We start from the raw sequence: 27,049 nt of genomic DNA on the forward strand, positions 1-27,049 counted from the left end.
CCCCGCCCCTCCCTCCCCCGCCCGGCGGACGTGGGGGCGGGGCCGCGCGGTTGCCCTGGCGACACGCAGTGTTTGTGCTCGAAGCCGGGCGCGGGCGCCGCGATGGCGCGCCAGTGCCGCTCGCCGTCGCCGCCCGAGGCGCTGCTGCAGGTGAAGGTGGTGGGGGTCTTCCAGAGCTCCGGCTTCCAGATGGCGAAGAGCACCGCAGAGGTAACGGCGAAGGAGCCACGAGAGCGGGCGGCCCTTCCCGCGTCCTCGTCCCGCCCTCGTGGTGGCCACGGTCGATGTTCCGGGGAGGCAAAGTCCCGGCTGAGCGGGGCAGGTCTGGTTGGGTCTGAGCGTGTAGGGGACACGCGCGGGTTCTGGGGGGCGGGCGTTCCACTTCGAGAAGGGGGTGCCTTTAAAGGGCCTTCCGAGCGAAGGAAGCCTTCAGAACCTCGCTGGGAATGAAGGGAATGCCTCCCCTCTACATAGCCACACGTTTTATTCCACATTGATTTTTAACTGGAGTTACAGATTGTAAAAATTCACGAAAAAATGTTTAGGAAAAAGCTGCCATATAATTAGCTGATTTTTATTTTTTACAAACTCCCACTCCCAAGTAATTTTTAAAAACCATTTGGGAAGTTTTTTATTATTATTATTTTAAATTTCCATAGCAGTCACTACATTCCAATCGAAGTAGGTGCTTAAGGGGATTTCTTAATAAATGACCGACCATCAGGTGCTTTGGAGAATACAGATAATTGTTTGTAAACACACAGAATGATCTAGGTGGAAAAGCACTTTAATTGGAATGATGTGGCCAGGTCAGTGATGTTGCAACACACCTATAACCCCAGTGCTGGGGAAATGTAGAAATGGAGAATTCAGCATGTCTTTGGGGTTTGCTCCAGAACTGATGCTTTAAAATTATGCCAGCCTTCTCTCCTTCTCACTAGACTCTAGGACAATACATTATTCATGTTTATATCTTCCAAAGTACTCAGCTGGATACTCAACACAAAATGTTCCCAAACAGAAAAAAATCTTAAATTCCTATCTTGCCTATTCCAAGTACACAGAGTTAAAGAAAAGTTTGTAATTACATCAAGTCGGGAAATAGTAACTAATTGGTGAAATAGGTAAAGTTTACATCAAAATGAAGAGAATAAGTGATCAGAAGGCTGTGGAAACCATATATGGATCATCAAAACAAGTAGAAATTGTGTTAGTTGGGCCGATGGGATCAACCTAGTTTTATGGCCTAAATTGTAATTCATGTGTTTGAGGGATTTTATCCCTTTGTTTTTCTCAGCTCCTTTTATGAAAGCACGTGTTTTCTGTGCCTGCTCCACACTGTAGATAAGGTGTTGGCAGTGTTTTTGTGTAAAGTCCACATATTAGATTATTAGGCCTTCGGGCCCAGAGATTCTCAATGGCTACTACTCTGTCCTTGTGGTGCAAAAGCACCCACAGTATGTAAATGAGTAGTGGTTTTCCAATAAAACTATTGTGCACACTACAATTTGACTTGCATATAATTTCACATGACATGAAATAAGATTCTTCTTTTGATTTTTTGATTTGGCCTGCTGTAGAGCGCACACTAAGTCAAGAAAAAAAAATGCCTTTCCCTGTTGTAGAGCACCCACTAAGCCAAGAAAACAATGCCGTTATTATGTTAGTAATGATAATTTCCCTTTCGTAAGCTTTTGCCTACTGTAGCCCTATTTGAATATAAAGACATCAATGTAAATTCAGTTAGTCCTATCTTAATAAAGGATCTGTGAAAATAAGTCCAATGTGATAATTTGTGAGCAATCCCACATGCCTAAGTAACTGACAAAGATTCAGATTTGTCAAGAGTAAGTATTACATATGTACTAATTTGGACAGAGTCCATTTTAGAACAAACACTAAATTATGAAGCAAGTGTGGTTAAGTATGCTTAATTTGAAAACTATCGGGCTTATTAGTTATTCCAGGTGGTCCCTCAGTTCGAGACAGTCATCCTGCACCATTGCCTCAGACTCAGCAGACACTGGACTTGAGAAAAAAGCACACATCATCTGCTGGTTGGGGACAGTAGTCTAGGAAGGAAACGGCCAGATTGCTGTTGCCCTCTTCTGCTATCCCCAGCCCCAAGGCAAGATGCTCTCACATCCTGGCTGTCTACCCTTGATGACACGTGCCAGGTCAGTGTCCTGTTAGACCACGATGGGCGAGGCCAGCTGTCACTTCTCCCTGCTGGCCCATCTAGTCCTCAGACCCACTCAGAAAGGTGAGGCCCAATGGTTATTGCCTCAACTACCTTCTCTTGCTTTAGGAGGAGGGAAAGGATGACATATTAGGAACTAAAACTTTTTATTTTTGACAGGGATTGTTAACTAGTAAGAATTTCCTCTGAATCAAACAGACAGAATAATATGTTAAACTAAAACATGCTCAATATCTAAACCTAAACATATTTAGTATTTACTTCTTTTTTCCCCAAGAGGTATAACCACAACAATATGCTTTTGGTCATTCTCCATATATCAGTGAATGAAAGCAATAATTAAACAATAATTAAATAAATAAGCATCTATATATTTTAGTTAAAAGTATCCATATATCTGCTGAGGGTTAGTAAGAGTTTAATTTAGGAAAACTGGTCCTAAAAGAACATGGCAGATCACAAAACTATTGGCACAACCTTGTTTGTTTGTTTATTCAGTTGCTGTGTGTAAATAAATGATCTACTCTATGCCAGATGTTGAGGCCAGTGGAACTATAGGGAAACTAAGACATAGTCTTTGTCCTCAAAGAAACAAATAAGACGGAGCACCAGTATGGACTGGGGAGTGACTTAATGGAAGTAAACACAGGGTTCTGGGTGGCTGGCAAGGGGCATCTAACCAGACTGCAGCTTGGATATGCATAGTATAACATTTCTTGGAGACCTCATAAAAACTGGGGGAAATTATTACTACTTTAAAAAAGAACTTACTCTAAACTAATTGTTCTATTTTGAAACCTAGTGTCTGAAGAGTAATTTTCCATCCAAATTTGATGATCCTATAATGGTTCCTCTTCAAGAATTTGCATGGGATCAATATCTACAGAAGAAAAAAAGGGTAAAGGATATTCGGGGTGGGGGAAATGAGCAAAGTTTTGCCTGAAGTATTTTTATGCATTGTTTTGGAAAAACTGAAGTAGTAATTTTAGTGCAACTAAATTTTATTTCTCTAAATCATGCACTTTTCCTAAATTATTTCATTCATTTTACCAGGCTGATTTTAAGAAAAAGTAAAATATTTACAGGATTTTCTTTAGGAAGGCATGTGATAAAGGTAAGTTTTAAACTCTCAATGCTGCTATTTACCCCTCTTTCCCTGCACATCACTCACTCACACTTCCTCTGACACCCTGATGCTCAGGTGGTATGGCCTGGCACTCTTCACTCTGGAAGGTTTTGGTTTTGGATCACAGATATAATGGGGGGCTTGTGTTGCCTAGGGGAGCTCTGATGACAGGCACCACGTTCCCACAGGGCTGCCTTGTTCTAACTGAAGTGTCTTCTCCGCATCTTCTCCCCAGCAGTACCCTTGGTGCATCCCAGGGCTAGCAGAGGGCAGATAGGTTTCTCTTGGGTGCCAACCCTGGTACGTTGGTAGTGCTGCCCGGAGGATGTGAATGTGGATTCTAAGGTGGCATCCTAGCTCAGCAATGTCTCATTTTGAGCGATGGTGGGGGCTGGAATGGTGTATACGTCTTGCTTGACACCTGGCCCAGTCCCGTAGAGACTCCCAGTCCTGGTTTCCCTGCCCCACCCCATCTGGCCAGTGGCTGATGAAATCCCAGGTCCCCTGACCAGACCAGTTTCGATTGTTCTGTGCTCGATTGCACAAGGAAGTCCTGTGACCCTGTGATTATGCAGATAGTGTTGCTTTACCGGAGACCACTTCACTCTCCAGTCACAGGAATGGTACAAAACTGAGTCAAGAGTACCACTCGTTCAGTCTCATGCCATTTTCATAGCCATAATACCTTTCATTGGCATTCAAATAGAATCATAGCAAACACTTACAAACGGTGCTTATATGCCAGACACTATCCTAATAGCTTCTACATATATTAACTCTAGTCCTGACAACCAGGGTGGCCAGTGGCCCTGGTTTACCTGGCACGGAGGAGTTTCCTAGCATACAGAAATTTTAATGCCAAAGCTGGGTCAGTCCTGGGCAAACCAGGACCATTGGGCACCCTAACATAAAACAATGTTTTTCTTAATTTTTATCATCAGACTTACTGTATACTGTGTACCAACCAGCATCACGCTCTGCACCTCCAGGAGCCACGATCTTAGGTTTTACTTGCACCTGCTCCTCTGATATTTTCCCACTCTACTCTTTAAAGAGTATTTTCTTACCCTTTTCAGCCTGGGTTGTTGACCTTGAAATGTTTTGTGTTCTCTTCCTCCTGCTTTTCTCATGGGGCCTGAATGAGGCTTTCTAGATAATCATTGCTGCTTCTTTCCTATTCTTTATTCCTTATTCTTCCTTTCTTCCTTCTCTAACCCTCCTCTCCTGGATAATTACCATTTTAACCTTCTCTTCCTTTTCAGACCAGTATTTTGTCCTTCAGTGTAAGCGTTGTGTCTTCTTAGCACATTTGCGGTTAGGTCCAGGCTGGCCTTGGTCTTCAGCAGAATGTGTTGCCCACCTGAGGGATGGCTTCAGGGCTTTTGAAATGCCTTTCTCTCCTCTCCAGAAAGGTAGTGTCATACTTCATAGCACTGGAAAGCCCCAGAAACCATCAGGTTCAGTCACTCTCCTGAGGCAGGCAAGGATTCCTCATATACAAAAGACAGAGTTGAGACATTATGTCTTCAGCCTCTGAGTAAAGTATATCTCCTCCTGCATGTCTCCCATGAGCGAACTAAAATATCCACAGTTAAACTTTTTCTCCCCTTTTCCAAGTTTTGTGTCCTGTGAAATGTGATAACATTGGTCAAGTTACGCAGTCTGGGGAGTATTGACCCGTAAGCTCTATCAGTGATTTACAGTTCAGCATGAACAAGTGTATTCTCTTTCTTTTTTTCAAAAATATCTTTTTATTGATTTCAGAGAGGAAGGGAGAGGGAGAGAGAGATAGAAACATCAGTGATGAGAGAGAATCATTGATTGGCTGCCTCCTGCACGCCCCACACTGGGGATCGAGCCTGAAACGTGGGCATGTTCCTGGCCAGGAATCGAACAGTGACCTTCTGGTTCATAGGTCGACACTTGACCACTGAGCCATGCTGGCCGGGCTGTATTCTCTTTCTTGAACAAGTTTTGATAAGGGCATGGGAAGTGACAACTGAATGAGAAATCTCTTGAGAGGAGCTGGAAATGGAGCAAGTTAGCAAACTGAAGGCAGGCTGTTCCCTAAACCAGCATTTCTCCAAGTGCGGTCTCCGGACCAGCCATCCCAGCATTGGCATCTCCTGGGATGTTCTCAGAAATGCACATTCTCAGGCCCACCCCAGGATCAGAAACTCAGGTGGGGCCTCGGGAAGTTGTAATTTTGACGGCCCGCTAAAATTAGAGAACAGCTGTCCCAAATTAGCCATGGTTTTGACATGTGACACAATACTGGGAATAATAAACCAGAATCCTTGGAGGGGATTTAGGAGGTTGACGGGCAGTGTCGTGTGGATGAAAACGCACTTCATTTTGAAGGACTTAGTACTTGAAAGTGCTGATGCAGGTGAGTCCTCTTCCTCACTGCCCCTCGGGTGCCCCGAAGTCCCTGTTGGCCCTCACCCTGACCCCACCTCCATGAATAAAGCATTCTTTCCATGCTTCGCACTGAAAACCAAGTCTCACTCAGAACCCCTGACCTTCCCATATATGCACACTCCCATGTATGCACACAGTAAGATGTGCTTCAGAAATGACACCACAGCCCTGGCCGGCGTGGTTCAATGGTTGGAGCATCGGCCGAAGGGTCTCGGATTCCATTCCAGGTTAAGGGTTCCGAAGGGGGTTGCAGGCTCACACCTGGGTTGTGGGTTCGCTCCCCACTCCCATCGTGGCGTATGTGGTCAGTGTTGCCCCTTCCTCCCTTCCACTCTCTGAAAAGCAATGGAAAAAATATCCTCAGGTGAGAATTAACCAAAAATAAAAAGAAGAAATGACACCACAGATTGCCTTTCGTATCAAGTTACTGTAACAAGTTTGCTACACACACATTTTTATTACCAGGTCACCATCTGTTTTCTTTGATTATATCATTTTAAAGATTATTTTTAGGTCATTCTTTGCTTTAAGTGATGTCAGAGTCTTGAACAATGTTCTTGAATTCTTGCTGAGAGAAAAATTACGAGAGGTGGCAAAAAAATATATATTTTAAAGATTTAGACCTAGAGCTGAATTCAAGATGTGGCTTGTGGATTTAGCACTGCTTATTGTTGTTTTCTTTCTTTGTTACTTTTTTTTTTCCTTTACAGGAACTTAAGAGTGAAGTCTGGGAATATTCTTCCAATGTCATGTGTTTTATTAATGATCAGCTGCTGGGTGATGCACTTGAACTTCAGAAATGGGCCCACAAGGTGTGGGATATGATTGACTTTAAGCCCCCTGCACTTTATGAGGCACTTACTGTAGATTTTTCTACTAAATTCCTAAGCGACACCAAGGCAAGTTACACTGATTTTTAAAGAAAAATAGTGGAATCTTTAATGACTTATGTTGACTCAGCATTAATTACTGATATCCTAATGAAGGGAATATAAAAGACTAGGAGACCAGGTTTGCAAAGGATTATAATGTGGCAGGGTTTGGCAGGCAGGAGTATCTCCATTCAAACATTCCCACTCCCCTTAGAGCCATGGTTGGCAAACTGCGGCTTGCGAGCCACATGCGGCTCTTTGGCCCCTTGAGTGTGGCTCTTCCACAAAATACCACGCCTGGGCGAGTCTATTTTGAAGAAGTGGCATTAGAAGAAGTTTAAGTTTAAAAAATTTGGCTCTCAAAAGAAATTTCAGTCGTTGTACCGTTGATATTTGTCTCTGTTGACTAATGAGTTTGCCGACCACTGCCTTAGAGGTTTATAGACATTATCATTTGTGTTAAAATATAAAGACTCTCCCTCAAAGAAGGTCAAACATCACTCACCTTTAGTGTGGAATATTTTAATTAGTACTGACACCCAAGTGACAGTTACTGCACCAAGAGAATGGAAAGTTTGGGAAGAAAGGTGACATTTTAAAGCATGACACACAGTTGCTGAGAGCAGGATGCAATGTCCCTGGGGTGTCTGTGGCAAGTTCAGTCATGAAGTCTGAGGTCGAGAGGGTGAGGGACAGACAGGATTGGATGGCAATAGAGAGAAAAGTACTTTGTAATCTTGCTCACAAAGTTTGTAGCAACAACTATGCCACATGCTAAAGATTACTTCATGCTCCTGGTGGCCTGGGCCTACAGAAAGATCCAGTGCCTTTCTGAGCTGTGCAAAGGCAAAGACCAGTATCTTGCATCCTTGTTTAACCACGGCATGGAACGGAATCTGAAACATAGTAGCTGCTCCATGAATGTTTGGTTGAATAAACAATGCACTTGGAAAATGCTAGAAACTCTGGGGTGCAAGGCAGCACTTAATGTTCAGAGCAGTTAAATCCCAAAGGGATAGGAGTTTGGAAGTACATGGTGTGCTCTGGGAATAACTGGGATGGCAAGGAGACCAGAATTACTGGGAAATGAGGCTGAGAGAATGAGACTATCGGTCATGATTCCTGATGTCATCAATACTAAGCTACTCTGATTAATTTAGATTACGGAAAAAAGGTATGTATTTAAGGGATATTGGTAACCTCACAAGTGACAGGTAAGCTGGAGAACCTGCTTTGGAAAGCAGGAAGGGACCAAAGGAAGCCTGGCCACGGGAGAAAATGGCCAGAGCAACCCCTCTCCCCGTCAGGAATATGCAGCCAAGATCTGCCACAGGTGCCCGCTGGCCTGGGTTCAATATCTGTGCATCCCCGGGATATCCCTGCATTCTGGCTCGCACAGGATGGGAAGAGGGAGAATCTGGCCCCTTCAGGGTCTGTAGAGGGTGGCTGGGCCCTGTGGGGAATTCCCCAAATAGGAAAGGTGTTCAACTGTTAAATAGGAAGAAAAAACAAACACCCAACGGATTCACTAAAGAAAGGTTGAACTTCCCATCCATTCTGAATCAAGAAGGGACTTTTCATAAAGAGTCTGACACAGTCCTTTGCTTTTCTGGAGAAACTTTTAGGGCTGTGCAGAAACAGGCTGGCATGAGGGAGGGAAGCCTGGCCGCAGGGCAGCCTTCTGGAAAGCTGCTATAGCATCAGGGGCTAGAGGTAAAGACAGTTCCGATTAACTGGTGGCCGTGAGGGGAGGGGACCTACGTTCCGGAGGAAATCCTTAGGGTTTGTTTTTTTTTCCCCCCAAATGGTAGATTTTTCTTGCTGAGTAAAACGCAGGGACTTGTTTACCTTTGGGTTGGATTGATATGCTACATAATTGTATGTTTGGTCTGCTCTGGACAACCCCAAAAAATAAGATATTATTCTACAGGGAATCATGATTTTCAGTAGATCCTTTTTTCCCCTCCTAAGCCTGTGAAGTTGACTATGTTATGCCTCTTATTATATTTTTTTAAATTTGTTTTATTTTTATGCCTCTTATTCTAAAGTAATATTCTTTTATAATCAAGAAATTGTAGTACAGAATCTGAGAGGCACAAATCCTATATAATAAAGAGCTAATATGCTAATTAGACCTAATAGCAGAATGACCGGATGAAGCCGGGACTGCGAGGAACGAGGCAGCTGCGGCCTTGCATGACTTTCGTGCATCAGGACTCTGGTTAATTATAATTAGTATGGATGCAGAATACACATTATTTCAATCTTTCAATTAAAAATATTATTTAAAAGGCCGGTGTGGCTCAGGAGTTGAGCTTTGACCTATGAACCGGGAGGTATTGGTTCGATTCCCGGTCAGGGCATGTGCCCAGTTGCGGGCTTGATCCCCAATGGGGGACATGTGGGGGGTGGTCGATCAGTGATTCTCACATCATTGATGTTTCTCTTTCTCTCCCTTTCTTTTTTAAATCAATAACAATAAAAAAAAAGGTTAGAGTGACATAAAATTAATGATAGTGATACATTTAAAAGTGATTTCATTTGTTTCCCAGATTCTTAAGAAATAGGGCAGAGCAAATTATGTTCCTTTTATATCAGGTGGCATTTTATGTATGAGAAAGGTGTCTAATATTCAAAATGTATTCCATTCGATGAGCTCTGCTCCCTAGATGAATGCCACTGTGATGAAGACTAGTGCTTTCATTTTGGATGCCTTTTGGTAGGACTACACAGCTCCCAAATGTTAGTTGTCTCTACTGGAAAGGATGGCAATTGAAAACGAGCTGGGGGCCTCTGGGAACTTGAGGACATGATTGCACAGCATCGAAAGCACAGCACCCCTCGCCCAGTCCCTGGCATCACATCTCCTATGGATTTAGGGGCCTTATTTTCCCTCAGAAAGGCTGGCCTGGCTTTGGTTAGCTAATCTGAGCTGCCCCTGAAAATCCAGAACACATGGTAACCTAATCCATGGCGCTCACATTGGCTTTCCCCCCAAAATTACTGAGGGAAGAAAAGAATCACCAGTCTCTTTTCTCAAAGGGACTGACTGTCCTTTCCACTATTAGTTTGTGATGCAGTGGCTACCTAAGCCATGTGTTCTTGATTTTGGTTTTGGGTTAATGTTGCTGAAAAGTTTTAAAAAGTGTGTTATTTAGGTTGTAAAGACTTGATATAATAAAATGAAACAAAACTCTTTAAATGATTCTTTTAATTTTGTTGTTACATTCTCCACTGTTAATGCTCTTAACATCTTATCAATAAAAACATTATTGTTTTGTTTTTGGTCATTTTTAGAATTTTCTTCCAAGATATTGACCTGCATTATCTTTTTCTCCTGAATTTTAATAGCATGATTTTGTGTTCTTGGATGTTTCTATTGATCTTAATCCAATTGGAAGATTGGTTTTTGAGGTAAGAGGTGTTTTTTTTGTTTTGTTTTTTAGTAAGTTGGCGGGGGGGGGGGGGAGTGGAAATCTGTAACTGTCAAAATGTTAAATATTTAATCTTTTAAATCTTTAATTTTATTTTATAGCTATACTGTGATACATGTCCCAAAACATGTAAAAATTTTCAGGTCTTGTGCACAGGAAAAGCAGGGTTTTCTCGAAGTGGCATCAAGCTACATTATGTCGGTTCGATTTTTCATCGAATAGTAAAGAATGCTTGGATACAAGGAGGAGGTGAGTTTACAAACTTAAGTACAACTTAATTGCAACATCAAATCAGAATGTCCAAAATTTTACTTACTTTTGTAAAATGCATATAGGATTAGTTATATTTAATATTAGATGTTTGTGGGAACCCTAATCAGAGTACACCAGATGTTCAAGGCCAATTTGCCATACGCATGTACAGAAGCAAGGACACGGCAGTTTTACTGTATGCGCTGTGCAGGTGTACCTTTCTATAACCCAAACATTGATGTCACTATTTGGCAAGAAGCCTCTTTTGTCTGAGTTGGCCTGGCCTTCGGGGATCAGGCCAAAACCGGCTCTCTGACATCCCCTGAGGGGTCCCGGATTGCGAGAGGGCGCAAGCCAGGCCAAGGTAACTCCACCGGTGCACGATTGGGCCGGGAAGGGACCACAGGAGGGCTCCAGGGCGTGTCCGGCCCATCTCGCCCAGTCCCGATAGGCTGGACCCCAGCAGCAAGCTAACCTACTGGTCAGAGCGTCTGCCCCCTGGTGGTTAGTGCACGTCATAGCGAATGGTCGAACAGTCCGACACCTAGAATATTAGGCCTTTATTATATAGGATTATATGGGATGTTACTGACCAGCCAGTACATAGCTGCTTTGCACAGCTGCCTTGAAGAACTGCTTTGTCTGATGGCTCCTTAATAGCAATGGCTACTTGGTCTGCAATAAAGTCTCTCTTATATGCTTACGACTTCTCATATCTTCTTCTAATACCCAGCATCTGAGGACCTGTACACCCCACAGTTGTCATAGTTGAGCAGGATCAAGGAGTAAGTGCTCCAACAATGTTGTATATATTTAAAGGATGTTTTTCATATGGCCAAATGATGAGTTCAGATATTCATATTCTTTTAAATTTTTCTAATTATTAAAGTAAATAAATCTAAAGTATGTTATCAGGAATATTCTAAAATAACAAGCCATATAAGAAAGCAGGAAAACATTTTTAATCAAAATGTAATTTTAATGGCTCACCTAAATAAATAAGAATACTTAGAAAATACAAAGCTTTTAAGAAACATACCAAAGGTGGGAATTTGAAAATAGAATAAATGGAAAACAACTTCTATTTCACCAAAGATGTTACAATATGACAACTGGAAAGTAAGATCTGGAGCATTTTGGTTTCCTTTTTGGTTCTTTTCAGGTCAGCCCTTTGGCTTTACAGACTAGGTAGCCTGGTTAACAGCACAAAATTAAATTTGGGAGGCTTTTGGGGAAATATCCGATAGGGATAAATTAGTCAGTAATCTATATATATAACAGCCTAAGTGACCGTCCGACCGTTCAATCAGTAGCTATGACACGCAATGACTACCAGGGGGCAGATGCTCAACGCACAGGCATGGAAACATGGAACAGACTGATGAATCTCAGAGAGAAGAGGGGAGGGCGGGAAGAAATTAACCAAATATCTTGTATGCACACTAGAGGCTCAGCACGTGAAATTGTGTGAGACCCAGAACCGCCGCGCTGGCGGGACCCCAGGCCTTGCCGCACGGAGCTGTGGGCCGTGCCTCCACTGTGCAGCTCTGACCAGTTGTTTGGTCGTGACACCAGTAGGGCATCATGACCACAGGCCTTTTATAATATAGGACTAGAGGCCTGGTCCACGCATTTGTGCACTGGTGGGGTCCCTCAGCCTGGCCTGCGGGGATTGGGCAAAAACTGGCAGTCTGAAATCCCCCAAGGGGTCTCAGATTGTGAGAGGGCGCAGTAAATATATATTTAAAAATATTTAACTCAAAATTTCACAGAGCGCCCTGTTCTGCTGCTTTTCTATAGTGTTCACAAGTTTGGTGGCTTGCTTCCCAAGATTTACTGGCTCTGTTCCCCTCCTTACCTTTGCTCTGAACTTTCCCTTCCCTTCAGTGCTATGGTTCACATCCAGCTCACTGTTGATTCTTCTCTGTAGGGGTCCAGGGTTCTAGGCCCCACTTCTGTGGGTTCTAGGACTTTGGGTGTCCCTTCCTCCATCAAAAATTTAAAAAATTAGCCCTGGCTGGTGTGCTCAATGGTTAGAGCACTGACTTGTGCACTGAAGGGTCAGGGTTTGGTTCCAGGTCAAGGGCATGTACCTGGGTTGCAATTTGCTCCCCACCCCCTGTTGGAGCATGTGCTTGCAGAGGGCAAACAGTCGATGTGTCTCTCACAACAGACTGATGAGAGAGTCCCTTCCACCTCTTCTGCTTTCTCTCTCTCCTCCTCCCTCCCTCCCACTCTCTCTGAAAAGCAATGAAAAAAATATCCTCAGGTGAGGATTAACAAAAATATAAAAAAAGTAAATAATTATATTTTACAGCTGCATTGATATTTTTAAAAAATCTTTGACTTAAAAACATCATTACAAATGAATTCCATTTCCAAAATACCAGATAATGAGTTATCACTATAGGGTTCCAAGGAATGAAAATTTGAACATTAATTCTTTTCAAAGCACCTATTTTTATTCTTGCTCTACAAATATCTTACTGTTTCTATTTTATCCTCTTTCCATTTTTCTTAAAAGATGGACTATATGATAACTTGTGAAGTAAGCAAAATTTATATGAACACAATTTAAAAAAATCATTATCACAATTATAATTTAACTAGAGGCCTGGTGCATGAAAATTCATGCACTGGAGTGGGGGTCCCTCAGCCCAGCCTGCCCCCTCTCACAGTCCGGAAGCACTCAGGGGCGGGAGGTGACCCGGCGATCAGGGGAAGGCGATGCCCTATCACACCTCTGCTGCTGCCACTGCTGGCAGCGCAAGCCTTAGCCGGCCCTGGTTACCTGAGCCTCGGGCGGCCCTGGGCGGCTGGGCAGCCACCATCTGAGGCTTGCCTGTGCCTAGGGCCGGCCCTGGGTGGCTGGGGGGCTGAGGAGACTGGGGGACTCCAGAGGCAGGTGCATGGGGCGGGCCTGGCCTTGCCACACGCCTGCTGCCCTGGCGGGGCTGAGGGGACTGGGTGCTGCCATCTTGTGGCTGTGGGCGCTGCCATCTTTGAGGGCGTGGCAGTCAATGAGCATATTCCCTCCTCACTGGCTGTGGGTGCTGCCATCTTTGCAATGGTGTGAGGGTCAATTAGCATATTCCATCTTTATTAGATAGGATACTTCATCATTTCAAAGTTTACATTGTAATTTAACCTACCTCCAAGAATTATTAGGAAAAAATAGTGTCTTGAATGTAAAATTGTTTATAAAATGCATTATAGTAATATTTTCATGGTATAAAACTTATTGTAGTCATTTGTATAAGGGGAATCATAATTTAAAGCATTTTTCACCCTGCCAATGTTGTGCTTTCCTTTTTAGTTTCAGAATTATAGTATTTATTGTTATTTTGCAGATATAGTGGCTGGAAAAGGAGATGGTGGAGAGTCAATTTATGGACCAACATTTGAAGGTATGTGTCTTTAAATTTTATCAGTCATATATTAGTTGATTATTCAAATTTAACAGGACAGGACAATTCACAACTTAAGATAGTGTTTGGGGTAACATACTAAAAGTGGGAGTTAAAAATGGCACCCCAGCCATAGCCGGTTTGGCTCAGTGGATAGAGCGTCAGCCTGCGGACTGAAAGATCCCAGGTTCGATTCCGGTCAAGGGCACATGCCCGGGTTGTGGGCTCAATCCCACGTCGGGGACTTGCAGGAAGCAGCCAATCCATGATTCTCTCTCATCGTGGATGTTTCTCTCTCTCTCTCTCCCTCTTCCTTCCTCTCTTAAATCAATAAAAATATATTTAAAAAAAAATGGCACCCCAGGCTAGTCCAGAACAGTTTTGTACACGCATTTTTTTCACTTTTCCTAAGTATATTATTTCTTTAGGATAAATTCCTAGAATTACGATTGTAGGGTCAAAGGGAATTGATTTTTAAAGCTTGTAATTTGCCATTCTCAGAATTGGCACCTTGATTATCCTCCTGTTTAGGCTGTCTGGGATCCTGGAAAGATGGGTAGTGGTGGTGGTGGTGTAGTTTATTAATTTTTTAAAATCCCAAAATAAAAACAGACAACATAATTAGATAGAAAAATTAAAGCCAGCAAAAGAATTAGATGGAAAAACTGAAAACCCATGGCTAACATTTATAACAAAACCGATAAGCTGAGTTACATAAATTCCAAAGTACAAACAGGTGAGGGCAGACTGCCAACAGCCACTGTCGGCCAACAGCCATAAATCTGTGTGGGGGAAAGCAGGGCATCTGAGGGACCTGAGAACAGCTGAACCCCAAAATAGCCAATTGCTGGTGTGTGCAGGGGGCTCGTAGTAAGGTTCAGTCTGGCCTCTATGACTCTGGAACCTGATCTGAAATGGCCCTCTTCCAGGACAGGCTGGCATTGAGGAGGTATTGCTGGGGATGGAACCAGATTATGCAGGATATAGGGACAACAGTGAGGAGGAGGGAATGGGAACACAGTTAGGAAATCTCAGAAAGCAGGATGCGTATCGTTGCCCACCAATGAAAACAGCACAAAAAGGAGGTGTGTGAAGTTAGAAAAGCTGCTTTCCTTCTAAAGCCACACCTGCTTCTAAATGTTTAGGAAAACTAATTTTATATAAAAATGAACAGCAAAAAGTTTCATGGTTATTAGAAGGAAAAAAGGGAATAAGGAACAGAGTAACAGCACTACAGATAATAAAAGCACACTAGAAAGACATGCTCACAACAAGATCAAAACTGATAATTTCAAAATGAGCTAAAAGACATTACTAAAATGATACAAGACAGGAAAGAACCCATAAATCAGAATTAGGAAAACTCAGCATGAGGTTATTAAACTGAGGAAAGAATAATAAAAGAAAATTTCCTAAACAAACTGGACAGAACGTAAGACCAAATAAACACAACAGATATGTACCTTAAAGAAGTAGAAGGTAGAAGGAGGAAGTTGGGTTTATGTGGTTGTTTTTTTTAATCCTCACCCCTGGACATGTTTTTCATTGAAGAGAGAGAGGGAGGGAGAGAGAGAGAGATATGTGAGAGAGAAACATTGATTGGTTGCCCGCCCCCCCCCCAACATGGCCTGATGGGGGCAGATGAAATATGATAGAGGCTAATAAGAAAAATATTCCATAGTCCTGAATTTGAATTGGAAATTTCACTTTAAACTCAAGAAGTATCTCATATATATATATAGCTGTGGCTACTGAATTGGTCAAACAACCACCAATCCAGTGGTGATAAACATTCCTAGCATTTAGATTGCTGTTTTGAAGTGCCATTTCTCACTTAAAGAAACCAGGGCTTTTGGGAGAAATGGTAGGTTCCAGTTATGGAACAGGAAATTACAAAATGAGTCTGGTACCTCATGTTTAGTCAAGCTATCGTCAGAGAGCAAGAACGCTATTAAAGATTTACTAGGATCACGTCAAAGGCCTCAGGAGCCAATTTGAAGAGGTTCTCACTGGCCAAAGGTGGAGTAATTTGAATAATAGTTGCAATGATTTGAAATCCAACACATATATTAAATCCATGAGTTCATAATAATATTATTTTATAAATAAAGCCTAATTGCTTAGAACTTGGACCTTCTGTCTAGTAGAAGACTGATGTCTCAGCTCCTCTCCTCACCTGCCCCTCTGGAATGACAGGTAATGAATTCATTATTTTGAAAACTGATAAATATAGAGAAAGTATCAACCATTTATCTTGTCTTTTCTATGAGAACTAGACTAAACTGTAGACAAGGGGAACCATCTTATCATAAAAGTATTCCAATTATTAGTGAAAAGGAAATAATAGAATATCACCATTTTGCTGCCCCCATTGTAGGCATTTGGATGTAGGCATTTGCTACATCAGTCTGTGCTACTATCCCCAAACCAGAATAGACAACAGGACATGATGATCCGTCTGTTGAGAGAACACACCACCAAATGGATAGAACAGGAGTCTGATTGAGCTTCTGGATCCAGCTGCCAATTTGCAAGAAATACGACCAGTTCTGCCATAATGTGTTAAGGATCTCTGTGCTATGTAAAATCATGCAATAGAAACCACAAGACTTATGGCAGAAATGAGATTAAAAACAAAACGTTCTCCTAAAAAATAAGACAGTAACCTAATAAAAACAGAAACAGTTTTACACATATGTTATGGTTATGAAACACCCGGAGGAAACCACTTTTGAGTGGGGTAAAGTTCATTATGCTCAACTCCTTCCCTCACTTATCAATCAAGGTGAAACAAATAAGCATTTTCGACACAAGTAATATAGCCAAACTGACAGGACAGAGAACAGAGAAAAAGTATATTGAACTGCACCATGTGAGTGCAACGAGCAAGCTCCAGGCTGGGAGAAATTCTAGAGGTTAAATAGGTTCATTAACAGATAAAGTATAAGGAAAAGACAGGGATAGAGGCAGAACCTGTAGATTAAAAGAGATTTAAAAGGCATAAGTCTTTTAAAATGGGAATGACTAAACTATACTACCTAGGGGTGTATACTTAGATGGTAAAACTACAAGGAAACATTAAGTACTTGATTATGTAAAAGTCAGGGAAATAGTGACTTTGAGGGTGTGGAGAGGGACTTAATTAGGCATTGCAGGGGAGGCTGGCAAAATTCTTTCTCTTGGCCTAAGTGGTGGTTAAAAAGGTGTTTGCCTTATAATAATTAATAATAAATAACTATACATTCGTTTTCTGTTGCTTTTTTGTGTCTGAATTTTAATATAATGAAAATATTTTTTAATTTTTTTAAAAAAGACTTATTTATTGATTTCAGAGAGGAAGGGAGAGGGAGAGAGAGATACAAACATCAATGATAAGAGAGAATCATTGGTTGGCTGCCTCCTGCACGCCCCCTACTGGGGATCGAGTCCACAACCTGGGCTTGTGCCTTGACTGGGAATTGAATTGTGACTTCCTGGTTCATAGGTCGATACTCAACCACTGAGCCACACCAGCCAGGCTGAAAAGGTTTTAAAAAATAATATAGAATCAGTGGCCAAAGTGCAAAGGAAAAGGAAAAGCTAGTTTCCTTTTAAAATCATGTGAGACAGCTCTATCAAATGAAACCATGCAAGGGACACCATTCATTTATTTACTCATAAATTAGGAAACTCTTAGTGTGGTGCCTACCATGGCGCTAGTGCCTTTGGAAACAAAGATGATATGACCAAGTTTCCACCCTCAAGGATTGTCGTGTTTTGTGATGAAAGATGTTTAAACAGGTAAACTCTAGGTGCTGTGCTGATTTTTATTCCAGAGGAAGAACTAAATGCTGTGCGACAAGAAACAACAACTGCCTGCCTGGGAGTGAGGGCAGTGGCCCAGAGCAGCTTGTGAGTTTAGTGCAGACCGGCTGTTCCTGGAAGCTTTCCTGGCATCCTTAATCCCCGATGGGAATCCACCCTACCACTCCACCCCACAGCTGTTATCAGATCACCCAAACTCTTTCTGCTTGGAGGCCCAGTCTCAGACAAGTCGGGCCTTCTGTCCAGGAGGAGAGTGATCTCTTAGCTCATCTCCTCACCTGCCCCTCTGGACATCCCTGTGCCTCTGTCAGTTATCTTCTGTTCCCATCCTTAGACTGTTGTGGTGATTTGGTCTCCAGGTGGAGGCCTGGCCTCTGGTGCCCAGGGAGGCCCAGTGAGTTTAGGAAAGTTTCTGTTACTGTTTTGTCTGTGTGGAATGCAGAACTAGAAATCCAGTAACCAATCAAGTGGAGAGAGGGATGCTCCAGGTGACTGTGGAAGAGAGACCATGACTAGTACTCAGAACAGCCACAGCATGGGTTTTCCTCCTTTCACCCCGGTGGGTTGTTAATACATCAGCCTGACAGTCCTTCCTCCCAATTTCTCTCATGGGACCCTATTTCCATGAGATGCAGAATTAAAACCCAGAGCTTGTTAAAAACCACTACAATCACAAAACTTACTTTTATTAAGTTTAACACAGTGAATTCAAAATAATGAATAAGTCATATTTAATTCGATGATTATTTTATAAATTGGCTAATATTTTAGTGTTGTTTTTTTTTAACTTGAGGAAAATCTGTTTTGCTTTGAATTTTGCTTTTTTGTCTTTCCAAATCCTAGGTTGAATGTTAGATGATGAATATTAACCCTTTTTTCTCCTTCTATTCTTTGTATAGTAGTCCTAGTCCTTCCCACCCTTGAAGAATTGGTGACTAGATTGGCTTGGGCTGACTAGAGAAACGGTCAGTTATATGAAAAGCCAAAAAAAAAAAAAAAAGGCATATATTTTTAAATACTAAATTATCCTTGGTACATTAAATAGATGAGTTTCTTAATATTAGCTGTGCCCTAATAGACACATCACTTAAAATCTAATTGTTTACCCTGGCCAGGTAGCTCAGTTGGTTAGAGCAGCAACCCAGTACACCAAGGTTTCGGTTCAATCCCTGGTCAGGGCACATACAAGAATCAACCCGTGAATGCATAAATAAGTGGAACAACAAATCAGTATTTCTCTCTAAAATCAATTTTTAAAAATCTATTTGTCTAATCCCAAGATCTGCTTGTCTTTAAATGAAACTGGACCTTAATAAAAAGCACAGAGCCTGATGTACTGTCTACTCAATAATGCAACTGAAAGTTACACAAGAGGTTTTTTTGTTTTTGTTAATCCTCACCGGAGGATATTTTTCCATTGATTTTTAGGGAGTGTGGAAGAGAGAGGGAAAGACAGAGAGAAACATCAGTGTGAGAGAAACACATTGATTGGTTCCCTCCTGCATGAGCCCTGACCAGGACCCGGGCTGGGGAGGAGCCTGCAACCAAGGTACGTGCCCTTGACCGGAATTGAACCCAGGAGCCTTAGGTCCGCAGACCAGTGTTCTATCCACTGAGTAAAACTGGTTATGGCTACGAAAGTAATTTTTTAAAATTAGAAACAAGAACTGAAGAAGCCCTGGATGGGTAGCTCTGTTGGTTAGAGTATCGTCCCGATATGCCAAGGTTACAGGTTTGATCCCTGGTCAGGGCACATACAAGAATCAACCAACAAATGCATAAATAAGTGGAACAAGAAACTGATGACTCTTTCTTTCTCTCTCTACCCATTCCTCTCTCTCTTTTAAAAAAATCAATAAAGAAAAAACATTTTAAATAAAAAGAATTGATGATCTGGGTAGCTATTTAAGAACTTCTTTTTGGTGAGATTTATCCTATGTATAGAAGGTATAAATGGATATTCAAAAATAATTATAAAGCAAATCCTCATATCATCATCTTTTTCAAGAAAAACTGCCATTTGTCTATCCTCAATAACTCCATCTTATATAAATAAAAAATAATAATAATTCCATATCCCTCCCTGCCTCTGTCCCTCCCTCCTTCCCTTCCAAAGTCTCTAAAAATCAATAGGAAAAATACCCATCTTGCTAGGCATCACACTTCATTTACTTTTCTATGACAAGAAATTAATGAATAACTTATTAAAATGTTAATGGTAAAATCAGAGCAGTTTTTAAAAATTGATATTGTAGGATTGAGGTCAGATTGTCTACTTGACATAACAGTCCTCAGAAAATGATATGGAAATGTCACAAACTGCCTGATTATACTTTTACCAGAGAATGCAATGCAGTTTCCAACAGTTAAAGTAGTTGCTTCCATTGTAAGTATCAGAATGAGCTTTATTTTTCTGAATTATGGTGTTTCTATTGGAAATTGAATTGACCTTTACATTTCAGAACCCCATATTCCTTCCGGGCTGCTCTCCATGGATCCTTTCACACCGTTTCTCACTCTTCGTCCCAGGCTTGTATGGATCACACCATTCAGCTCTCACACTCTCTCCCTTCTGATCTCTGTATCAGAATGAGCTTTATTTTAAATAAATTCAGAAACTGATTTTTTCACATAAATTCCGATTTCTATCTCAAACAAGCAGTTATGTCATATGTTACACCTGATGTCAGTTTTAACCACAGAGCAGTAAGGGCTACTCCTTATCTTCCTGTAAGTGGCAGAGGCAGGCAGAACTCCTGACTCAGACAAGGTAATGAGAGGGTTCTGAGTTTCTACCATAGCCTCTACATTTCCGTAACTTTCTTTTACTCTTTATTGAAAGTCCATGCCTGTTATGTGACCTAACCCACCCTACCCCACCTTCCCTCTGAGATTCCAGTCTGTTCCATGCTTCTATGTCTCTGGATCTATTTTGTTCATCAGTTTATTTTGTTTATTAGATTCCACATATGAGTGAGATCATGTGATAATAGAAATATTTTAATGACCTACTGTTTATTGTCTTTTCTAGATGAAAGCTTTTCAATTCCTCATAATAAAAGGGGAATTCTTGGAATGGTCAACAAAGGCCGTCACAGCAATGGTTCACAGTTCTACATCACGCTACAATCAGCTCCCTATCTAGATAAAAAATATGTGGCTTTTGGGTACGTATATTGTAAGTTTGTATATATTATATTCATATATGTAAAAATGTGGCTAAAAAATTTGGATTAAGTATTGTATGAAGTCTATGGGTAACTAAGATAGAATTATCTTAGTTAAAAAAGCAAATTAATACAAATACAAACATTTAGAAACATTTTGTGAGAAACTTGCTATCCATAAAAAACAAAACATTTAGGAAGCACAGCCATTATAATATTCTGTTTATCCATCCATCCATTCATCCATTTATGTTCAGCCTAAAGGATATTACCAATTCTAAATTATGTTGAATAATACCATAGTACTAAATAATGTAGATATATTTAGATGCAGAAGTGAGATGAAACCATTTAAGTAATTGTCCATGAATACTGTGAAGAGATAGATGAAAACTATCCAAATTGCAAGTAACTTTTTTTTAATCCTCACCTGAGGATATTTTTCCCATTGATTTCTAGAGAGTAGAAGGGAGGGAGGAGGAAGAGAGAGAGAGACAGACAGACAGACACTTTTGCATGAGAGAGACACATCGATTGGTTGCCTCCTGCACATGCCCCTACTGAGGCTGGGGAACCTGCAACCAAGGTATGTGCCCTTGACCAGGATACAGACCCACTACCCTTCAATCTCAGGCCGCCAAGATCTAACTACTGAGGAAAAATGGCTAGGGCACAAGTAACCTTTTTTTACTGAACAATTTAAAATATGGAGATATCTCTGGTAATTATTAGAATACTAGAGGCTCAGGAATCATGCACCAGTGGGGTCCCTCGGCCTGGCCTGCGCCCTCTCGCAATCCAGGACCCCTGAGGAGATGTCAGACTGCTAGTTTCAGCCCAATCCCCGCAGGCCAGGCCGAGGGACCCTAGTGTGCATATAAGGTCTTTGGTTAATCTCTTCCCGCCCTCCCCCAACCCTCTGAGATTCATCAGTCTGTTCCATGTTTCCATGCCTGTGTGTTGAGCGTCTGCCCTCTGGTGGTCAGTGTGCATCATAGCTATCAGTTGAACAGTCACTTAAGCTTTTATATATATAGACTAGAAGCCTGATGCATGAAGATTCGTGCAAGAATAGGCCTTCCTTCTCCTGGCTGACGGCACGCCACGGGCTTGCTCAGGCAGCCTGTGCAGCGGGGGCAGCAGTGGCAAGCCCTGCGCACTCTGGTGCCATTTCCTCCTCGCCCTCCTTCTCCGGAGAGTTACTCTGTGCAGCGCTGGCGCTCCCGGGGAGGCGCGGAGGGGGAGAGGTGAGGGGAGTGAGGTAGGCGGGGAGGACTGGAGAGGTTGGGTGCGCTAGTGTGTTTCACTTTCCCATTGTGAAAGTGGGATGCAATTGGCCCCCTTCCTCATCCTTGTCCTCCTCCACCCTCCACCTCCTGCCCGCCCACTCTCCCTCCACGCCCATCGCCCCTTCCCTCTGGATTTGGTGAGATAGGGAAGAGGGAGATCTGATAATTTGGGTTACTGTGTAGGTGGCCTCTTTGACATATTTAAAACAAAGCTGAGCTGCCACCATCGCCCCTTGGCTGGCCCGGGGCTCCTGGGACGTGCTAACTGTGCACCGAGCAAGCTCCTGCATGTGTCTGCGCCCAAAGGGCTGCTTCAACGCTAGGGTTTTGTTTACCAGAGCAGTGGAGCAGGGGTGGGGTAGAGGGAGACGCCAGACCCCGGGAGCTATCACCTCAGGCACCAGAGGGTTGCCTCTGAGGCTGGGGGCTGGGCCACAGGGAGGCTGCAAGGACGGTTGACAGGTGTGGAGCGCGGCAGGGAGGCCCTGAGGAGGCTCACTGCCCAGAGGCCTAGAGCAGCTGGGGGGCAGGGCCGCCTCCATCTTTGTCAGGTTAATTTGCATAGTCACTCCTGATTGGCTGTGGGTGTCGCAAAGTGATGGTCAATTTACATGTTTCTCTTTTATTAGTATAGATTATTAGCAAGATGCTTGTAGGTCTGTGGACCTAAAATGGATGAATATACTTTTCATCATTTCAGTGTTTCATATTGCTACTTGATTATTGAAGTGAATATACATTGAAGTTTACTTTTTCTTCCCTGAAATGATGTGAAGTGTTCGAATTTTTCTGAATAAGTATTAGATTATTCCAGTCACTCCATAGGGATAACATTAACTCTTCATCCCATAGAGAAATTTCATGCCATTTTACATTTTAACCACAGAGTTTACATCTGGCCATTGAGCACTTGAAATGTGGCTAATGCATCTGAGTAACTAAATTTTATTTAATTTTATTTAAATTTAAATAGCCACACATGCCCATATTTGGGCAGTGAAGGTCTAGAGGAACTCCTAGGATTTTGGAATTTGTTGAATGGTTGGTGCCATTCACCAAGCTAGAGAAGACAAAAAGGATATGGGAGAGATCATGAATTCCGGATGGACAAGTTATGATCTGGATTAAGATACAACAGACAGGTGGTAACTCCTGAATCCCAGGAATAGGTACTCAAGCTGGGCAAGGTCTAGAGATGTGGATTTGGCAGCTATCGACATGGCAGCTGAGCTATGAGCTCGACCACAGTACCATCACTCCCAGAACAACCTCTGGGTCTTTTTTATTTGTTCATTCTGCCTCCCTTCAGTTTGCCAAAATTCTGTTCAAGGCTTAGGTCAGAAACCTCCCTGATTACCAAAATGAAACTGATTGTCCTCTTTGGCACACTGTGAACAACACAAAGTAGGGACTGTGTCTCACTCACCTTGTGCCCTAATACCTGTAACAATGGAGAGGTACGCATAGTAGGTGCTCCTTCAGTATTTGTGAAACCAGTTTCGAGAAGAGGCTTCACATTCTTTTTGGACAGAGGTGAATCTGTCCCTTTTGCCCTGATCTTCATCCTCAGAATGTACCTTGTGTCCTGCTCTGTCATGGTTTCTGATTGGGATGGCAAAAATAGAGCCCAGAGGCAGACAAAGATGACTAGAGCATGATCAGTGTCAGCACTGACCATGTCCCTATAAAGGTTCATAAAATGGAAATTGACCTTCCCCTGAGCCATGCCTCAGTGAAAGCATTGGTAGAGAGCACGTTTAGGACTGTCTCTCTTTTTGAGAGAACCATCAGATTAGCTCCACTCAGAGTTCTAGCTTGTGGCCAGTGAATGTCTACAGATATTGAAACCAGCATGGTGGCTTGGTGCTATCTTTTATTCATGTATTCAATGGATTTGATTAGGTGCCTACTATGTGCTAGGTATTGTGCTAGGCATTGAGCACTAAGCAAAGGCATGATCTCTGCCCTCATGAAAGCATCAAAAATGAATCAAATCAGTATTCAAGTAAATAAAAAATTTACCCCTGATTATTCCTATAAAGGGACCTGGGAAACTTCCACAAGGAAATGATTGAGCTAAGACCTAAAGGAAGGCCAGGAATTGACCAGACAGAGGGGCTGGTGGTGGGGACAAGAGCAAAGGAGACAGCAGTGACAGGAAGGGCTCAAGGTGCTACTGAAGCAAGCCAGTCTGGCTGGAGCAGAGAGCAAGGGGAGTATGCTGCACGACAGTCCTGGAGCGGTGTGGGGAGGCCAGCCATGGTAGAGATTTTTGGTTTTAACATAAGCATAATGGGAAATTGTGGCAGTGTTTTAAGCAGGGAGGTGAGATCAGATTTGCATTTTTCAAACTTCACTCTGACGGTAGTGAGAATAACAGATTGGAAGGGTCCCAGATAGATGTGGGGGAACCATGGCAATCTGGACACATTTAGAACTATTTATTAATCACTGGTATTATTTTAATTTGTAGGAAATATCCTTAGCTAAGCTGGGTAGGACTCCATTTAGGAATGTAAGCTAAATGTGGAAATGTATGGCTGACTAAATTTTCCACTTTTTCTCCTATATTAGGCAATTGATTGAAGGAACAGACGTTCTTCAACAACTAGAATTGGTTCCAACAGAGAATGAAAGACCAATACAACAATGTACAATTACCGACAGTGGAAATTTTCATGCTTGATTTTCAAATCAATATTTTCAGATTTATTATGTATCTGATCAGCTAGATTTAAACCATGCTTGATAAAATTTAATTTGAAAGCGGTCACAGATGCAGTAGCAGTTGATTCACCCCAAACCCAATAATATTTCCTTTTTCCTTTCTTGCCTGTGCCATATAGACTATAAAAGCACAAAACTTAAGTTCCCAGCCTCCTTTACTACCAGGAGTGGCCATGGGATACCATTTGGGCCAGGAGTAGAATGGCAGTGGTCCTGACCCTTGCCCTTCATCAGTCTTGAATGCAGAGAGGCTAGAGCCATAAAAGAAAGGCCAAGAAAATTGCAGAGATGTCAGTCCCAACTCGAGCTGTGGAACCAATACCCAAAACTACCTATCTCTGGACTTATTATTATATGAGAAAAATAGAGCCCTGTTTATGTTGGTTGTGTATTTTGTTACTTGTAGCCAAAGCCATTCTTAATTTATAGCAGTACCTAACGAATGGCCCTTGAATCCTAAAATATTTTTTTGAAATAGGTTTTTTATTTATTTGAGAGAAAGGGAGAGGTAGAGAGAAACATAGATGAGAACCTTCGATTCGCTGCCTCCTGCACACCCCCTACTGGGGATCAAGCCCGCAACCTGGGCATGTGTCCTGACCAGGAATCAAACGGGGGGAATTTCTCAGTGCATGGGACAATGCTCAACCAATTGAGCCATACCAGCCAGGGCAAATCCTAAAGTATTTGTAATTATGTTTTTGTAACTACATTATCTGCCAGGAGAAACTTAGTAAATAACCAAGAGAGATTATAGAAAAAAATAATTGTTACATTTCATTGTTTATACATAGCATTCAAAAAAGGCTATCGTTGGATGTTTTTATATGACATGAATAGTATGCTTATCTCTGAGCCATCCCAAGGGCTTGGGTTGCAGTCCCCATGGTGGTTGACTCCTGAAATGTTATTGGGGAATCCAGCTTTATCAGCATTGCTTAATCTGAGATTTTCAAACCCGTGTTTGGGAAACTTTTTCAACAAGACTGCTGGACCCTGTCCTTGCCCTCAAGTCTGGAAGATGTGTGAGACAGGGATTCTGTGCATTTAGCTCTCTCCTTTAAATAAGAGGTTCTTATTTAAATGCTGGGCACTAGTCATTTGGGAATCACTGTAAGATATAAGTAATGGTTTCAGCCCTCTTTTTATAGTCAGTGACATGCTTGTTAGTGGTGACCCTGCTCAGCTGCTACCACCACTGCCATTCCGCTCCTGCTCTGCCCAGAGCCATTATGCTTTTCTTGCCCTTAGGTTTGTCTTCAAACATGAAGTCTCTTTGGCCCTGGCTGGTTTGGTTCAGTGGATAGAGCATCGGCCTGCGGACTGAAGGGTCCTGGGTTCGATTCCAGTCAGCGCCACATGCCTGGGTTGCGGGCTGGATCCCCAGTGTAGGATGTGCAGGAAAGAGGCAGCCAATCAATGATTCTCTCATCACTGATGTGTCTATCTCTCTCTCCCTTTCTGAAATCAATTAAAAAATGTATTCAAAAAACAAAAACATGAAGTCTCTTTGAGCCAATCACAGAGACAGGCCTCTAATTGACTTGGGGCTTGCCAAATGTAGGCATATACTAAAAAAAAATAAAAAAAATGATAGTCACAGGAAGTTACAAAAATAGTCTTGTGTGCTGATCATGCAGTTTCCCCAATATGCGTATCTTATACAACTACAGTACCAAAATAGGCAACTGACATTGGCACGTGTACTGTCATTTTATCAAGTGTAGATTCACATGACTGACACCACAATCAAGACACAGCACTTTCCCAGTGCCACAGAGACCTCCCTGGGACTACCCCTTTATAGTTACCCTAATGCCCACCACCATACCTAACTCCTGAAAACTGGCTCAGCCTGGCCGGTGTGACCAAGTCGGTTGAACACTGACCAATGAACTACAAGGTCACGGTTCAATTCCTGGTCAAGGCACATGCCCATGTCCAGGTTGCAGGCTCGATCTGATGAGGGGCATGCAGGAGGCAGCCAATCAATGATTCTTACATAATTGATGTTTTTCCTCCCTTACTGAAATCAATAAAAATATATTAAAACACACACACAAACCAGCTCAGAGCAATATAACCAAAAGTTTTATACTAAGATCTGAAATAGGGAGAAAGTATACTGTCTGTCACATTCTCAACTGACCCAGCAGCAGCCCAGTTTAAGGATGTGTGTTTTAGAGGCAGACAGCCTGGGTTTGAGTCCTAGCTCTGCCATTCCCTAGCTGCAAACACTCAGGCAAGAACTCCACTGTCCTCATCTCAGAACAGTAGTATCTACCACATAAAGTTGTGAGGATTCAAGGAATCAATTATATACAGGACCTAGAACAAGAACTGTTATACT

General features: G+C 42.3%; 1 protein-coding gene across 6 annotated transcripts; it reads left to right on the forward strand.

The window, feature by feature from the left end:
- The first annotated feature begins 81 nt into the window (after window positions 1–81).
- On the forward strand, window positions 82–26,997 carry PPIL6 (peptidylprolyl isomerase like 6). Of its 6 annotated transcripts, XR_013814026.1 has the most exons (9): window positions 82–210; window positions 3,003–3,098; window positions 6,458–6,646; window positions 9,971–10,033; window positions 10,155–10,302; window positions 13,656–13,712; window positions 17,528–17,603; window positions 18,945–19,065; window positions 20,548–20,670. XR_013814026.1 is itself a non-coding variant. In XM_079781318.1 (8 exons), the coding sequence occupies exons 1-8, from the start codon at window positions 103–105 to the stop codon at window positions 24,656–24,658; spliced, it is 867 nt and encodes a 288-aa protein (XP_079637444.1). In that variant the 5' UTR covers window positions 82–102; the 3' UTR covers window positions 24,659–26,997. The 6 variants fall into 6 exon arrangements, 5 of the variants coding, with proteins under 5 accessions (XP_079637444.1, XP_079637443.1, XP_079637445.1 ...); XM_079781318.1 differs by lacking the exons at window positions 17,528–17,603; window positions 18,945–19,065 and adding an exon at window positions 24,547–26,997 and having other exon boundaries at window positions 10,197–10,302; window positions 20,548–20,683; XM_079781317.1 differs by lacking the exons at window positions 17,528–17,603; window positions 18,945–19,065 and adding an exon at window positions 24,547–26,992 and having other exon boundaries at window positions 20,548–20,683.
- Window positions 26,998–27,049: the final 52 nt, after the last annotated feature.

The sequence above is a fragment of the Cnephaeus nilssonii genome (assembly GCF_951640355.1).
Source record: "Cnephaeus nilssonii genome assembly, chromosome: 9".
In the NCBI taxonomy this organism is placed as follows: domain Eukaryota; kingdom Metazoa; phylum Chordata; class Mammalia; order Chiroptera; family Vespertilionidae; genus Cnephaeus; species Cnephaeus nilssonii.